The 17,494-nt window shown below is 35.8% G+C and overlaps 1 protein-coding gene across 1 annotated transcript; it reads right to left on the reverse strand.

Moving 5' to 3' along the window:
- Positions 1–1,674: 1,674 nt before the first annotated feature.
- On the reverse strand, positions 1,675–4,344 carry LOC130641555 (uncharacterized). Its single transcript, XM_057448403.1, has 2 exons — positions 3,300–4,344; positions 1,675–3,174 (listed from the first exon to the last, which is right to left on the reverse strand). Exons 1-2 carry the CDS (start codon positions 3,988–3,990, stop codon positions 3,017–3,019), a joined length of 849 nt encoding a protein of 282 aa, XP_057304386.1. The 5' UTR covers positions 3,991–4,344; the 3' UTR covers positions 1,675–3,016.
- Between the last annotated feature and the right edge of the window lie 13,150 nt (positions 4,345–17,494).

Raw genomic sequence — 17,494 nt, forward strand, 5'->3', positions numbered from 1 at the left:
ACGTCTCCAGCCATCTGAATTTATTCCTGACGGTCCTGCTGAACCTTTTGTACGAAGTGCGGCTTTCAATATTGTTGTTTCATCTATGTTGTTGTAAATAGCAGGATCGATAAATGGGATTTCCCCTTTGAGAAGCACAGATTCATCAGCGTCAACAGGATTTGGATGTTTCAACCTCAGTTCGTGGAGTGTCTCATCAGTTAGATCCAGTACTCCACCAGACATCTTATCATCCAATAATCTTAGTGCAGCATGTATCTTTCCTTGAAGCATTAGTTTTGCGAAATTTTTAGCGCACTGCTCTGGAGTATTCAGGGAATTTGGTTTTGGGATTTTAGATTGTATAGTCCTCGATTTTCTCATCAAATCATCGAATCTTCCTTCCACCCAGAGATTTAATCTACGGTTAAGACATTCAGAGTGATCCTTCGCTTTGGACTTGTATGATGGTTTTTGTAGTAGAAGCATCGGCATCGTCATAACTGCTTTGATAGAAATCCCCTTTAATAAATCTACTTGTTGGTTCCAGATCTCTATGAGTCTTATTGTTTCAGTAATATATCTCTTCCCTGCTGCACCTGTTGGTAGTAAAAACAAGTTTCTTCTCCAGTGCACAACTTCGTCGTACGTGGCATTGAAGATTTGTATCACGTCATCTAACGTATGATCACCCCAAATCTTAATTTGTGCTTGATTTCTATTTATTACAGTGGTTTCGTAATGATTTTCCAAAGTTTTGACACCTGAGCTTTGCGTTGTTGACTTCAATTTAATGTTTTCCTTTTTTGAAGTTTCCGTTAAAGACACACCTGCAATGCCTTCTTTAATTTTCCTTGTATTTTCTGGGTTTTTTATCACCAGGTTTCGTTTACAGGCTTTCAAATGCAATTTAAGTCCAGAGGAACTCTTGCATTTCTTCTCACAATGCGTGCAATTGTAGTTTTCAAACCATTTTGTGTTGGGTATAGCAGTGTTTCCAGAAGATTGATTTCCTTTTTCAACCATAGAATTTTCACCCAAACTTGTTTTTCTTTCCTCAGAATCATTGTCTTGTGGTGGTGGTTGATCATTATAAAATAATCGTTTAATCATTCCATCCATGCTGTTTCAGTACAATCGATAGACGCAAAACAAATACACTAAAACTAATTTCTCTCCTACCTACTACTACTACTCCTACTAGAAAAAAAAAGATTTTTAAAACGTACTAAAAGTCAGCTGGTTTAGCTGCTAAATCATGACTTTTTTAAAATGTTAATTTATCAGGCCTTTGTGGCCATTTTAGTTGTCTAAGAACTTCTTTGCTCATTAGGACACTAATTTTTCTCTAAAAAGTCAAAGTTAAGGTCTCTAAATAAAAGTCTAGCTAGATGTATGTAATTTATTTACATGAATGCTATTATTTAGCTATTGTCAATGTTTTGATCAAACTTGTTAGTGGCCAAGCAAACTGCCAATTCAAAATCATCCAATGTAATATCTGAATCAAGAACTAAAAAATCACAAGGTTTCAAATTGCTTTGTTTTGGTATGTAATTAATGCATTTCTTGTCCGGACAGAATCGAAAGTTTGGCAAACTCCTTACCATCTGGTACATACAATCCCCTTGTTACTACATGCAATTGTCCTACTAATATAAGGTTACAACATTTTTTACATTTTGAGGCTTTCCCTTTCTGCTTTTTAAGCTTCGTATTTTTCCAGTCTTGTTTCGTTTTGTTGGCTGGATGCTTCTCAAATATTTCTTCCATTTTGCTAGTTGTTTTTGAGCCACTTACATTTACGTCTTTGTTTGCTTTCTGATACTTAATACTTTCAGCGACTTGTTTTATTTCATTTTCTTGCATGAATTCCAATTCTTGAGAGGTGTATCCTCGTTGATGCAAGATAATGTTGTTGGGTAAACAACCATAGATGTTAAGCAATATCCAAACCATGTGCTTACATATTTCGTTCAGATTTGCCAGAAGGAATTGGCAGTCACAACTTGGTGACGCATCAATGATTGTGGTATAGGTGCTCCAGAAGATATGTTTTTTATCACTAGTAAGCTGGAATACCTTCTTGCTCTTAACAGTAAATGATGTTTTTTGTGGACCTCTTTCAATTCTGTCAATTTTTATGTCATTTTTTTGAGCAATTGCCCTTTGCAATGTTCTATTAAAAGTTATGCTGCGTTCTTCCCTAAATTTGCATGGTCACATGTTTCAACGTTCAAGTCAATGTCATAAGCACTCACATGTTTGGCTGGTTTTCGTCCTCTTTTTTTCTGCTCTTTTTCAGTATCTGGCCGGTTTATGACTTCTGCTTGATTTGTTGTTGGGGAGAACAAAGTAGCCTTGTATGCACGTGACCAATGCATCTTCCTGTTGTTCCACCAAGTAATAAAATTTGTAAGGTTTTTCTTTGCAGCAGTGGTGATGCAAAAGTTTTGAAGGACGCAAAGTGTTGTTTGATAGCCAGCTGGAGTTGCAGATTCCAGCCATTGGAATGCCAACTTTTTAAAATGTTAAATGCTTTTATCGTCAGCTGTATGAAAAGAAATATAATGGAATGATTTACACATGTCCCAGAAATGAGGTTAAGATTCTCTGTACATTTTTTCTTTTAAGCATCAGGTAAATAAGTATGAAAGATAAATAAGAAAAATTTTTATTACCTAGTGCCCTTGAGTGTCTGTTTACATTTTCCTTGAAGTGAAATTCACAACTGACACTGTTGGCCACAATATCTGGGTGGAAGGTTTCAGATGCGGCTTTCCAAAATGCTCCAGCTTCATCACTTATTAAACCACAAGGGTTGAACTTTTCTGCCTTGTTGAATTTCTCTGACAATGCTTTATCCACTAATTGCCAAAATTTTTTGACTGCTATTGTTGACTCGCCTTCGCACTCCATTATTGCAAGTGGGATTTGTTTACGTAAGATAGGATGGTATACGCTGAGAACAAGGGTTGTGAAGTGTAAACATCTGTTCTCTTTCCCATCAATGTGTGCATACTCAGTTGATAAAACTTTATCTCCAAAAACGGTCCATATCTTTGATCAATTTTAACTTGAATTCACTTGTTTTAAATACAAAGGTTGGTTCACCATTGAATTTCCGATCATTTAGTTGATATATCAAGAACTTGTCCCTTTTGTCTGTAGCTGTTTTGAGAATTGATACAGCTTCTATGTAAACATAAACATAGAGTTTTTAGTGAAAAGTAAATTTATGTACCTTAAAACATTATATTTTGAATTTTGCAAATATTTACTCAATTGGTGAATTTGTATACATACAAAATAGAGCATACCCAAGGAGTGTCCATGAGGTTGTATTTCTTTCAATGCTTTCTTCTTTAAGTTGTTGGTTTTTTGAACATCTACCAAGGACATAGATATTTCATCCAATTTGTCCCACTTCCCTTCTGTCATTGCTTTACATAAAACTGTGCTTGCTAGTTGACATGGTTTTAATTTGGGATTGTCCTTGAATTGATCAATGATGTTATTTGTTGTTGCTGTATCCAGGAGAGGCTTGCAAACACACGAGTGATTACCATAATGGTAGACCCTAACTTTGTTGTTATCATAGAACTCCCATATCTTCCTTACTTCACAGGCAACCAATTCCCCTTCTAGTTTACAGTGGACACATTTAATACCCTTGAAGTGATGTCTATTACTTTCGTTGAATTCTTTTAAATAACTGCAGTTGTTGTTCAAACATTTGTAACTGCCTTTGCATTTGGCTAATCGTCTTAAGCCATGAAAATCTTTTCTTTTAGAAACAACATATTTCTGCCATGGTCGTCCGTCAATTGTGGAGGCCATTCTATCCAAAGGGTTGAATGGTAAACAGAATATTTTTTTGCCATTGATGTTATGTGGCAGAAATTGGACATCATTGATTGGTATGTCATCCCAAATTTCAATTGGTAGGTATACTTTGTTTCCCATTTTGAAACAGTCGGCCAAAGCCCTGTAAGTTAATTTGATATACATGTTTTAAAAACAATGATTAAAACAAAAGTACCTTAAATAAAAAAAAATTGGCAATAACACAGAAAAATGTACTTCACAAAAAATTACCTGTCACATGTATCTATATTCTCCTTCTCAGCTTTATGTAGAACTTCATGTATAGGCATCTCAGGATATTATCTGGAAAAAAAAGAGAAAAGAATTGTGTACTTGTTAGCACCATGGCTTCTTTATGAAATCATTTTGATTAATTTAAAATATAGATAACAGTACCTCTCTTGTCTATTGATAAAATCTTGGTAGGCTTGTATCTGCGCTAAGCCAAGGTCTAAACAAAAAATCATAAAGTAGACTTGGTCACACAATCTTATTCGGAAAACTAAGTTCTTGTAAATAACGATGTATACGAAACATCTTAACTCACCCAAATGCGGGTTTGGCAAGAAATGATTCGATTGAGCTATTGGATATATCCATACAATCATTAACTGCGTTGTCATTTTGTCTAAAAAAACAAAAAGTTTTTTAAATTTTTATATCAAATCTTCACAAAACCTAAGTGCATACATGATGTTTACTTTTATTTCTGCATTGATTTATTTTTTTAGATCGTCTGTGTGTATGGGGTGTGGAGGAAGAATATTACAAACTGTGCAGCACACGTGCTAATTTTTATGCTTGAAATGTTTTTACGAAAAGCTTCGTTAATAAAATCTTGTATATTGATGTGTGTTGATTTTTTACATTTATTCGACTTTTATTTGACGTGTATTTTTTTAGAAAACGAAAACATATTTTTATAAGAAACTTCGCCTAGCTAACTGAAAAGCATTTTGTCTAAAGGTTTTTAGCGTAATTAACCCCAACGTCGTTAATTAACCCCTATATTACAGCTTTTAGCGATTCGGCGATTTACCGTACCTGAAACCTTAGTTTTTTATAAAACAACGTGTAGGTACGAATCCTACACAATACAATATTCACTTACTTTTCAATTTTTGTCTTTTTTTGTGGCGGCACGACGGTATCAGATGACGATTCGTCGTCTCACAAAATGACCAAGGTATCCTAAATGTAACCGGAAAATAGTATGTTGCATCAAAACGTCCTATCAAAATTTAGGCTAAATACATCCCATTAGCTTATCGTTTAATTACGCTGACAATAGCAAGCTTACCTTGTTCTCCTCATTTGTTACATCAATAAAAAGTGACATATTGATTAGTCGATGTGTAAGTTGTGTTTTGGTATGTACGTCTTAACCCCTTAAGAAGTCAATCGAAAAGGAAAAACACGAGGGCAGGAGATGCATTTCGTTCTTCGATCCAGCAATGCATTATTACTCGTTCTCAATCCTTTTCATCCCTGTTTAGTTGGTCTATATGAGATCTTCTAGTAATTAATGAAATAAACCCTATTGCAACCGGAATAGCTATGCAGTTTATGTTTCCCAGGAGTTTACATCTTACTCTGATTCAAATCATCCAGACATGCCATTGTATGTCTGGATGATTTGAATCAGAGCTTTGTCAATGCAATTTATTTTTCCAGATCTTACCAATTATGCCATGACCAATTTGCGACCACAATAAGTAAAAAAGACATTGGGGAGGAGGATGAACTGCTCTACGCTAGATTGTGGACCCCGGGTTACTCAAAGCTAGAATTGGCCTTATTTTTCCGGATCCATCGGCAAACCGGTAAATTAAAAAAAACAAAGATGGTAGATGCAAATCCCCAACTCGCTGCATCGCAACTCACTGACTCCCCAACTTTGCAACTCCCTGTGTAAGTATACTCTTGATGCAGAAACCTGGTTAAAAATGTACGAAGCTGATTTCCGGTGCACGAGCTAACTGGCGTAAATATACAACACCCGGATTGTTTATATCGAACCTAAAATGTTGATACAAGGATATGTTCAGAATCTTTACAAACATAGCGCTGAAGAAGGTATTCCAATCAAACACCGGAACAATGACTTCGCCGTTCGGGAGACCTACAAGTTGCGACATGTTTGTACCAATATTTGTTGACGTATCAACAGCACTTGCAACATCAAAGACCGATGAAACATACCGCTTCTGAAAATTCTGCTTAATTTTACCAAAGCATTTGTCCGGCGAAAATGTTGTGTGACCTGCAAGCATAAAATCGTAATTAATTTTGTTGTGCAATTTTGTGATAACTCTCCAACATAAGTACCTCATAAAAATGCTGTTTTTATTTTGCCCGCCGCAGTTATCCGCATTTAAAATTAGTTCTTTTTCTCCGTAACCATAGTTCTCCAAGTAATGGTGGATATAACTGATAACAGCGTTTGGCCCTTTTCCGCAGTCAATTATTTCGTCGATGACGTATGTCACTTGCCGATTTACAACTTCATTATCTACCCCGAAAAGAGGGCATTTACAAGGGACTTTAAAGAATATGGCTCCAGGTTGTTCTGGATTATTGGGATATTACACCATTTGAGCAAAGTCGAATGAGTACAACATAGAATGTTTTGGCTATTTGCAGTTCTTTGCTCGATTCCTGTGTGAATGGCTGAATTCTTTACGGAATTAGTAGCAAGAAGTATTTTATCGTTGTAACTGCTCCTCTGTTCTATCGCATCAGTCAGATGTTGCTGCTGCTGCGGCTTCCTTTTTTGTAACTTCATCATCATTACTGCTCTTTATTATCAAATTGTTTTTTTTTGACACGTGAAGCATCAATCAGTTGTGGTTTTTGTGTTATTATGTATGGTTCAAACTCATTCCAGTACTTACAAAATAATTTGTAGGATATCAATATGTTGTCCTCACAAGCGTCTTTGTATGCAAAGTATACAAACGCCATTGTGTGATGCGAAGGTAAGAGTATTACTCGCTCATCCCGCTGACCCGCTACACGTCCAGGAAGAGATAGGCCCTATGCGTGGTTTTGAATGTACTGCCGAAAATAATTGATATGCGAAATATCCGTAGTGTTATGCGGATTTCGGTGTTTGTTGCCGTGTTCCCGAGGTGACACACCAAACTGATCGAAATGAAGTTTGATGGCCTTATAGCGGGATTGTCCTATGGCATACAAATGGCAAAATGTGTTTCTGCAAACCATCTTTCCGCTGTGCATAAATCTAGTTTTGTCTTTCATTCGTTCACTGGGGAGAGCTCTTAAAGTTGACAATGCTCCCATTACCACTAGATCTAACTCAAGCTTGCTTCGTTCAACGCAATGACTAGCGATGTCCCAAAATTCACCTTTAGAAAATTGGTTGGAACAGGCTGTGCCGTTTGGTCCAAGCTGACAACCGCAGGAGTTTTGGGAAAAGAGTGATATTGATTCCAATCCCCTAAAATAATACAACGCGCTTTATAACAAGTCTGCAGCTGCTGTTATTATTCGTTCTATTTTTCGGTAGAATCTGAGGCTCGCGAAAATTAATTCTTAAAAACAAAAAGGTGTAAACAAAGTAAAACAAACTAAGAACAAGTCAGGCTTAAAAAGGATAGTCTTAGATAAGATTTTAACGCAAAAATGTTTGGATCTATAGAGATATTCTTACAATAAATTGTTGTCGCATTGACCAACCGCATATTTATCTGCAAGAGTGTAGTTTTCCGCCATTGTTGAATCACTAATGAGCCTTAATTTTCAAAGCGCGTTTTTATTTACTAATTTCAAGCGTTATAACTGTCAGCGTTTACTGTCAGCGTTTTAACGTTACCGTTTGAGAAAGCGAACAGACCGAATATTCATACTGAAACTATTTTTTCAACTAAGTAACTAACAAACAAAAACTAAAATTTATTCTAAATTTACAATCTGCATGCTAATCGACTTGGTCCAGAGAAATAACAAAGCTAAAAAATATATATATATATATATATTAATAAATATTTAGGATTAAAATATCAACGGAAAAAGCATTCAAGTATAGGGCGTTATGACGCCTGCAAAACGCTTTAATGATTTGCGATCATTGTGAAGAAGCGTTTTAATGAGTTATAACGGTTAGAAGCAGCTTTCAAGTGTAGGGGCGTTATAACGTCTGCATAACGCTTCAACAATCCATGGTCGCCATGAAGAAACGTTATAACGCGTTACAACGGTTAGACGTTATGGCTATGGAACGTCTGATTGAGCAGTGTTCGAAAGTTTTTTACGTTCGAAATTTCAAGAAATGCATAACGTTGTTATTAACGCGTTATAACGCTGCTATTGAAGAGCCAATCAGTTTAAAGAAGCAAGAGAAATTTTAACGCCGTTACATTTTTTACAGTAATAAACCTCAGCGTTATAACGCATATTTTACCGCCGTTAATATGTCAGATCTTAAGGCTTTATATTGCCTCAGTATAAGAATATTGCCTCAATATGAGACAAGTCAATAAATACCAGCAAATGGGCAAGTCCCAATTTTTAAAGGAGGGGCAAAAAAGTTAACATCAAATTCCATTTTCATGCCCATTTTTGTGCAGATTCACTTTGTCGAATATTCTACATAATTCAAATTTAGCTGTATTTTGCCTAAAAAACACTATGCTTGACTGTACTTTGATTTATTTAAAGCATGCCTCAAATTTTGTACCGCTTACTGACCATCCAGACATGGGCAACTCTGAAAACATGAGAGCAGTACTCAATTTGTTTTGTTTTACCAGATAAACCTACCCTGTCAATGGCATGACTGCTGCTCACGCAGAATAAAGTTTCAGTATGGCACAAATCATATTTAGGAGAATGCATATTCATTTCAGGAGATCATCTCCAAAATTTGAGATTTTCTTGTCAATAACGTAAATTTTATTGAATTCTGTTCCAAAAAAAAAATCGTTTTGCTTAGCTACTAGTCCAGAAGCCACAGTAGTTCTTCTAGATTCAAATTACTCTCTTTAGGAGGCAAGAAAGGAGTTGGACTTCCTTCGCCATGCCTTCAAGAGTGATTGTCCTGTCACTTGAAAAGCATTATTCTGGTCTGTGAACAGTTGGCCTAAAACAATGCTGAAACTCTTTATTAATGGATGCGAAAACAGTTGAAAAGACGTACTGCGCAAACTGGACTCTAGGGAGTGAAAGTGTTGCGTATGGTAGGACAAGTGTCAGGAGTGAGTATCGTCAGACCATCTCCCAGCTACATCACAAAATATAGGTTGATGATGGCTAGTGTAAATGTTGGTACACTGAGAGGTGGTACAGGTGAAGTAGTTGAAACCTTAGTACATAGTTTTTATGTGCTGTGTTTATGAAGTCAGGTGGTGAAGAGCTTCAGTGAGATTTATAGAAGGTAGGCGGGCAAGAATAAGCTTTTTTGGATTGGTAGTGATGGATGTTGAGGAGCTGGCATAGTCGTCACAGAACAGTGGGTAGAAAAAGTAATATAAGTTTATGCATGTAATTGCTAAAGTTCCCAGGAAAACCACAGTATTAAAAAATCAAATGTAATTCATAAACAACGTTGTGGTGTCAATTTATGGGCTATTTGGCGAAAAGGGGTGAGGACGCTTGGCGAAAAGGGGTGAGGACGCTTGGCGAAAAGGGGTGAGGACGCTTGGCGAAAAGGGGTGAGGACGCTTGGCGAAAAGGGGTGAGGACGCTGAGAAAAAATACACAAAACTCTCCTGTGTGTTTTTATATTTTAGTTTAACCAACCAGCTGGCAACCTAACTGGGTACTGCAATTAACATGGGCTAAACTATATTTAGCTCCATTTAATTGTTGTATTACAAAGTAGACTGATAACATATGAATCAGGTAGCCAGACAAAGATAGATTACCTCCTGGATAGAAAGTCAGTTAAGAAAATGGTGAAGGATGTGACAGTTATAGCAGGGGAAGAGTGTCTATCCCAGCATAGGTTGCTGGTTTGTGATATTATCTTTTAGAGTTCCAAGAAAGCCAAGGAAGAGTATAGGCCCTGTCAGAAAGTCTGGAAGATGAAAGAAAAAAGAGATTATAGGAAGAGAATTTAGTGCAGAAGTTCAGCAGTTGGCCCAGAATAGTCAATGTGATATTGAAAATGTTGAATGTATATACTATTGAAGAATTGTCTTCTAGAAGCTTCTGATGTTGCCTGTGTGTGTTGACCAGCGTATAAAAAAAAAGAAACTTTGGAAAGAGTGAAAATCAGATGGTAGTAAAAATATCCACTTAGAATCTAAGTGTGATGCTTGTACAGCAGTGTAAAGGCAAAGTAAGAACAGAGAGAAACAGATTTGTAGATGTGTTGAGAAGGAAAGACCAGTTTAACGAGTGGTTAAGATAGCAAGGCAAACGAAGAAGACTAATCAAGATGTTGTAGGTGTCTTGGCTAGTATGAAGGAGAAAAAAAATTCACTTGGAAGAGTTATCAAAGGTTGCTTAACTTGGGATGAGGATAATTTGCCTGATGGTGATGCAACAGACGTGGCAGCTATTCAGATCAAAACAGAATGAGTGATGGAGGCTATTAGGACAATGAGGATTGGCAAGGCCAAGGAGTGAAAATATTTGAGTTGTGTTTATTACGAGTCTTGCTAATCAGATTATAAAGGAAGGTGTTATCTCAAGTGACTTGCAGTTTAATGTTATAGGCAATTGTTGCAAAGGCAAGGGTGAAGCATTGAAAAAAATTATTAATAGAGGGTCAAAGTTTGGTGGAGTTTGTTTTATTGTTGAGGTTGAGGGTTTGACGAAACTTGTTTTGTTGTTGAGGTTGTGAGTTTATCGAAGTTTGTTTGGTTGACTTATTGCTGCGGTTTAGAAGTGGATAACCTTAGTTCTTTGTTTGGAATGATGTCAGTGAATTCTCCGAAAGCTAAATCTGAAGGCGGAAAAAACAAAAGTGTTGCTGAAAATGCAAAGTCGGTATTAACACCTTTTGTTATGACTGGAGTTAAAGTTGATGTGCAGGTCCATAGAGATGTTGATGAGGTTATGACCAGACTAGAGATCAGTAATAAACCAATGCTGGAGAGGCAGACTAGACGTTCCCAAAGACAGAGGACATATACACCGAAAGGTATGGAACTTTAAGTAGAAACTTTGTATCAGAAAAGACAGAAATTACACAGGAGAGTATGTAAACTAATAGAATTAATCAGAGAACTTATGTTAACAGATAGTCGTTATAAAACAGTTGTTAAACAGTGGAATCAGCTTGTTGAAGTTTGGAAGTTATTTGAAAACGCCCATGCATCATATTGTGAGTTAAATCGCCAGATAATTCCATCTAGTGATATAGACGAAGCTAACTATTTTGTAGACATCGATGAGCAAGTATTTGCTTTGAAACACATGTCAAAAAATTGGATAGCAGAAATTTAAAATCGTTTAGAGAAAAATTCTCAAAAATCCAATAGGAGAAGTTTATCAAAGCACTCATCAGGTTCGAGTAAATCAAGTAGATGGCAATCATCAACCAAAGAAAAGGCAATTTAGGAAAAAATCAGTTTAGCCGAATTAAAAGCAGAAGCATCGTTGTTAGAAAACCGTCAGAAGGCAGAACACTTAAGCAAGCAGTTGGAACAGAAATAGCCAAATCCCAAGCGCGGAATAAAGTATATGAACACTTAGAAAGAGAATCTCAGGCATCTGTCATGTTACCACCCAGTCATGTTAAGTTAAAATCAAAAAGAAAGTTTGGTTTGTGCCCTTGATATTGATGCTCCAAAAACTTCAGTGACTGTTAAAACTATGAACGGCGATCGGACGTTTTCATCTTCGGTAGTGACTGTTTGGAGGTTTGTACAGCAATACCGAAATTGGAAAAATGTTGGATCAAGTTACCAAAGTCGTACACAAAGCACGATCTTCCAACGAGTTCTGAGGATATTATTACTTCAAAAAAGATATCAAGTTGGAATTATTTGCATGATATTGCAGACGAAATTTCAAAAACTCCAGGGGACGTCGGTCTCTTATTTGGTGCAAATTGTGTGAAAGCTCCGGAGCCACTAGAATTGATCCCTAGTATGATGGGTGGACCATATGCCGTTAGAACTAAGCTTGGTTGGTGTGTTGTTGGACCAATTCAGTCAAATGGTAGCGCCAGAAGTAATTGTCATAACATTATTATTAGCAACATTGAAAGCGTATCATCATCACCAACTAGCTTCGTTGCAAAAGAAAGTATACACGACTCGGGCATTGCAGAAATGCTGCATCAAATGTATCTTCATGATTTTACAGAGCCAAAACTTGCTGACTTGAAGGTGAATGAGCCAGATTCCGAGGAAATTTTGTTTGAAGATCGTAAATTCATGCAGTTAATGGAAAAAGAGACCAAGTATGAAGATGGACACTATATCTTGCCATTACCAGTAAAGGACCCAGAAATCATTCTACCAAACAATCGCAAACAAGCAGAACGAAGGTTAGAACAACTTAAAAGGCGTTTCAAAAGAAATGACAAGTTCTTCACAGACTACAAGAAATTCATGGAAGACATGATAACTAGTGGGTTTGCAAAACAATCGGATAATCCACCTCCAGAGGGAAAAACATGGTATATCCCACACCACGGTGTATATAATGAAAATAAACCTTTTAATAAATAACAAAGCTTTTCTATCACCGTTCTTCGTTCATAAACTTTTAAAATGCGATCTAAAAAAAACATTTCTATCGCCGTTTTTCGTTCTAAGAAAACTTAAACTTCTAAAACACGATCTAAAAAAGCTTTTCTATCAAAATTAAAGTTTCAATCTTTGTTAAAATATAATAATTTCTATCGCTTAAAAGCTTTATTTAACCCGCGCAACCTTCTCGCTAGTTTATTTAGTTTCCACGCAAAACTTTTGTTTAATAAAAATATTAAACAATGGCTCATCGTGTCACATTGATAGAGTTGATAACATTTGCAATTATGCTATTGGGAATAGTTATGTTAACACTATTTAACACTAGTTACGCGCAGTTATAATAAGCTATTTTTCTTCGATAATCTTTTGTTTATTACGCGCTAGTTAATGACTTATAAGACTCGCAAGATAATTAATAAGAACAAAAGACAAACAACTACCGCCTCCGAGAAAAAGGTGTGAAACTTGAGCGTACGCGTACGCTTACATCTGGACTGTACTGTATGTTTTTAAATAGATCTTTATATTACGATATCGTATTGAGTAAAGAGGACAAGAACAATCATTGTTAAAAGTTGATCATCCACATCTTAAACATCTTAGTGTCGACATGATGGAACATGTAGCATATAAAATTATCAGTCTACTGCAAGAAAAATATTTCTCATCAGAAATCGATTCTCTGGGAAGAAAATCAAATTTAATCTCATCCAGCACCATATATAAATTAAACCCAGTTGATTCTCATGGAATATTACGTGTTGGTGGAAGTCTAAGAAACGCAAATTTTGACGAAAATGTAATCCATCGTATCCTGCTGCCAAAAAAATAATAGATAATAGAATTAATTGTTCGTTGGTGTCATGAAAAGGTAGCTCACAGTGGAAGAGGAATGACCTTAAATGAACTTTGTGGAAATGGATTTTGGGTAATAGGAGCCAACACAGTTGTACGTTCTCTTATTAACAAATGCGTTATATGCCGTAGCTTAAGAGGTAAGGTTGGTAATCAGTTAATGGGCAATTTACCAAAAGAGAGATTACAATCTTGTTGATATGTTTGGTCCCTTTGTAATCAAGATTAGGAGGAATGAATTAAAAAGGTATGGAGCAATGTTTACATGTCTTAGTAGTCGTGCTATCCATATTGACATAACATCATCAATGGACACAGATTCATTTATACTCGCAATAAGACGTGTTATTGCCAGAAAAGGAAACATTAGAACCATGATTTCTGATAATGGATCAAATTTTGTTGGAGCTCAGTCAAAACTACGCAAAGCATTTGAAGAAATGGATCAAAAGCATGTCCAAGAATTTTTATCTAACCAAGGTAGCTACAGAGTGGATAATTTGGAAGAAAAATCCTCCAGCAGCTAGCCATAGGGGGGAGTATGGGAACGACAAATACGTTCAGTAAGATCCATATTGACAGCACTTTTAAAGACTCACGCAGGTTCTCTCAATGAAGAATCACTAATTACCTTGATGACTGAGGCTGAAGCAATTGTTAATTCCAGACCTTTGACTGTTGAAACACTAAATGATGTCAACAGTATGCAACCATTATCCCCAAGTCAACTTCTTACAATGAAGAGCAAGGTGATAATGCCACCCCCTGGATCATTCTCACGACCTGATCTATATAGTCGCAAACAGTGGAGAAGAGTTCAATACTTGGCGAACGAATTTTGGGACAGATGGAGAAAAGAATTTGTGACTAGTCTACAGCCAAGGATGAAGTGGCAAAAGAATGAACGAAATTTTAAGGTTGGCGACATTGTTCTGTTAAAAGAGCACACTGATCGTTGTGATTGGCCGATGTCGAGAGTAATAAAAACATTTTCAGACGAAACAGGCACAGTTCGTAGCGTGGAAATATTTTTATCACGAAATGCAACAGAACAGAAAAAGGTGATATTGGAGCGTCCAATTCACAAGCTCGTTTCGTTGGTTGGAATTGAGTAAGATTCCCCGACGAGGGAGCCTTGTTGTGTTAGTTTCAAGATGTTCCCATCTTGAGGGGAGCCAGATGAAACAGTCTTTGTTTTGTTTATCTTTTTTATGTGTAAAGTTATGTATATTTATTGTTTATGAGTGTACTGAGTCTCTATGTGTATAAAGGTTTTTGATTCATTTTATTTAGTTGTGTTCCTTAGGGACTGTTATGCATTGAGGCATGCTTATTGTCATTTGGAAATTAGTCTTCTTACTAGTAAGACATGACATAAAAATTGTTTCTGTCATATTTCTTCATTCTTGGTGTTGACCAAGTATTTGTTCATTCTTGGTGTTGACCAAGTATTTGTCATTCTTGGTGTTTACCAAACACATTTTTCTTGTTGCTGCACTGCAATAAACTTTACCACCGTTGCAAACAAGTACAAGTTTTGTTAAATTGTGTCGCTTACTTTGGCAGCAACAAAAAGAAGCACATGATCTTGCTTGGATAATCAAGTTTCTTCAGATCATGGGTTAAAGTAACACAGAATATAAATTTTTATCACAATTTTCCAATTATACAAATCTAAATTGAAACTTAGAATTACAATCGATAACTTAGTATTAGCTATAATCGATAACTTGGTATTAAAGTCCATTACAGCATGCTATATGTAATTGTGTAGCAAAAGCTCAGTCATAATTTTAAATGTTTACTATAATAAAATTTCTAATTCTGTAAGGACTTCAGAGGAACTTTATAACTACAGAAAAATTTATAATTTAAAATGAAATATGCAACATAGGTACTCAGATATGGAATTATAAAGAACAAGAATTTTCAATCATCATATAAAGTCTTCAATATAATACACTATAGTGGCTGACAAGGGCAACATATCTTTCACGAAAATATGTAGCACCTTCACCGAAATATGAAATATATTTTCTGTAATTCGACATATCTTTCTGAAAATAAGTAACATCTTCTTCGAAAATATATGACATTTTTAAAACATGTGCCATTTTGAATTTTCGTTTCCGTAATTTTTGTCCCATTTTCAGTTTAGCGCGCTTTCTGAACAAATGTTGTTGCGGTGGTATCAAACTTACAATGGTTTGTCCACCTTGTGGCAAGAAACAGAAAGAAAATGCAAGGTTTTGTTAAGTTGGGGTGATAATTTACCTTTTTGTTCTGGGGACAGTTCGTCATCTGGCTCTGGGACTACAGAACAGCGTCCCTTATAAAAACCAAAAAACTTTCCTAGAGTTCTACAATTAGAACAAAAGCGAAGAACGTAAGAGCCTTTTCTCCACTAAGAAAAAAAGAGATAACAGAGAGCGAGTGAAGAAGTCATTATTCATGCTTCCACTCCACTATACCAAAAAAAGCCAGAAAACTATAGGTACTGTATATACATATTTTTTTTTTAGATATTCAAGTTCAACGTCCATTAGCAGACAGACAGAATTCAACAAATAATGACCACAGATGAGAAAACAGTTTATTTTTTTGCATAAATAGCTTATTGGTTTTCAACTATCTTACTTGATTAATTTTTCTGTTATAGGAAAAAACATGACGTTACCATATGTGATATATGTAGTTGGACAAAAAAGAAAGGTGCTTTCTGTTTAATTTGTCATCAGAATCAAGAATTTGAATCATCTCTACTGACGGAAACAAAGCTGGTAATAATGTATTGGCACAGCCAAGCTCTGAGCAACCGCGCAGACATCTGCAAATTTTGAGCATGTGGATTTTTGGTCAAGCAATTCTGTAGTTTGTCTTATTTTTTACGTTTTGCTTTACACCTATGTTGCATGTGGTTGTGAGCATTAAATGTCATCACAAACAATTGTCAATCTCCTTATTAGGTTCTTTAGATACTAATAAGGTTTTAGTGAGAAGAGACGTATCTGTAGACAGGTTGCACATGAAATCAGAGATTCTTACCCTATTTACATCTTCTGACATTCTGTCCTATGATTTATAGATGAAAGTTATTGATCCAAGAGGTCAAGAAGAGCCTGGTAGTGGAAGTGGAGTTTTAAAAGATGTCTTATGTTCGTTTTTTAATGAATTTGTGTACTCTTGCACATTCAGCTGTGACAAAGTTGTTCCTTCTATTTCTGCATGATATTGAAAGAAAAGAAATCTCCCCAACGTTTTTAGTGTCATCAGTGTCTGGTCAAGAAAATGATGATGAAGTGATGCTACTAGCGTCATTTAAAAAATACATTCCACCAGAAGAACGTAATAATGTTAAGACAATGCTTCAAAATTATTCCCAGGAAGGAGAGGACATTTTGCTTTAAACATTAAGTTCATATAAGTGCATAAAGACCAAATTGCAATAATTTGAGGGATATTCTGTTAGAGTTAGGACACCCAGAGTTAATTAAAAAGCCCAGATACATGGCTAACTGTTTTGAAACAGTGCTTGAAAGTCGATTATACCCATTTTCCACAAAAGAACAAATATTAAAGTTCTATGAAGACAGATCATTTCCAAAAAGTAAAGTTATCAAGCTTTTTGTTACTGTTCCTGATACATTACCTGAACAACAGCAAAATATTTATTGCCATTTAATACGCTTTGTTAAATCTTTAAGAAAAGAAACGTTGAGAAAGGTTTGTGACTGGGGGAGATATATTGCCTATAAGAATAACATTAAAATTTAATTTAAAAAGCAAATTCCACGCGCACCAAGAGCAACTACATGTGCCTCGATTTTGACACCCAATCACATTTACACAAGTTACAACGATCTTGAAGAGGAGTTCTTACATGTTTTGAACAACTCCAACAGTTATTCCTTTTAGCTGGATAACTTGATTTTTGTTGTAAAATTTTGTTTTGTTGGGATATATAATCCTTATTTCATGTACACCCTTTACTATGACTACAATTAGTTCCGAGCTTTAATTTTACACTTTTTGGTCTGTAAAGATTTTATTATAGTGTATATTAAATACGTAAATTGTTCCTGTACTGTTGTGAACAAATTTTGTCCAGTTTGTGGCACTGAAGT

This window comes from Hydractinia symbiolongicarpus, chromosome 4, assembly GCF_029227915.1.
Source record: "Hydractinia symbiolongicarpus strain clone_291-10 chromosome 4, HSymV2.1, whole genome shotgun sequence".
NCBI lineage: Eukaryota > Metazoa > Cnidaria > Hydrozoa > Anthoathecata > Hydractiniidae > Hydractinia > Hydractinia symbiolongicarpus.

What these genes read in the sequence shown, in the direction of transcription:
- LOC130641555 (XM_057448403.1), bottom strand. Translation starts at nt 3,990, where the DNA reads ATGTATATCAAATTAACTTACAGGGCTTTGGCCGACTGTTTCAAAATG. An exon ending in ACCTCATGGACACTCCTTGG is followed by an intron (nt 3,175 to 3,299) that starts GTATGCTCTATT and finishes ATGTTTACATAG; the next exon opens with AAGCTGTATCAATTCTCAAA.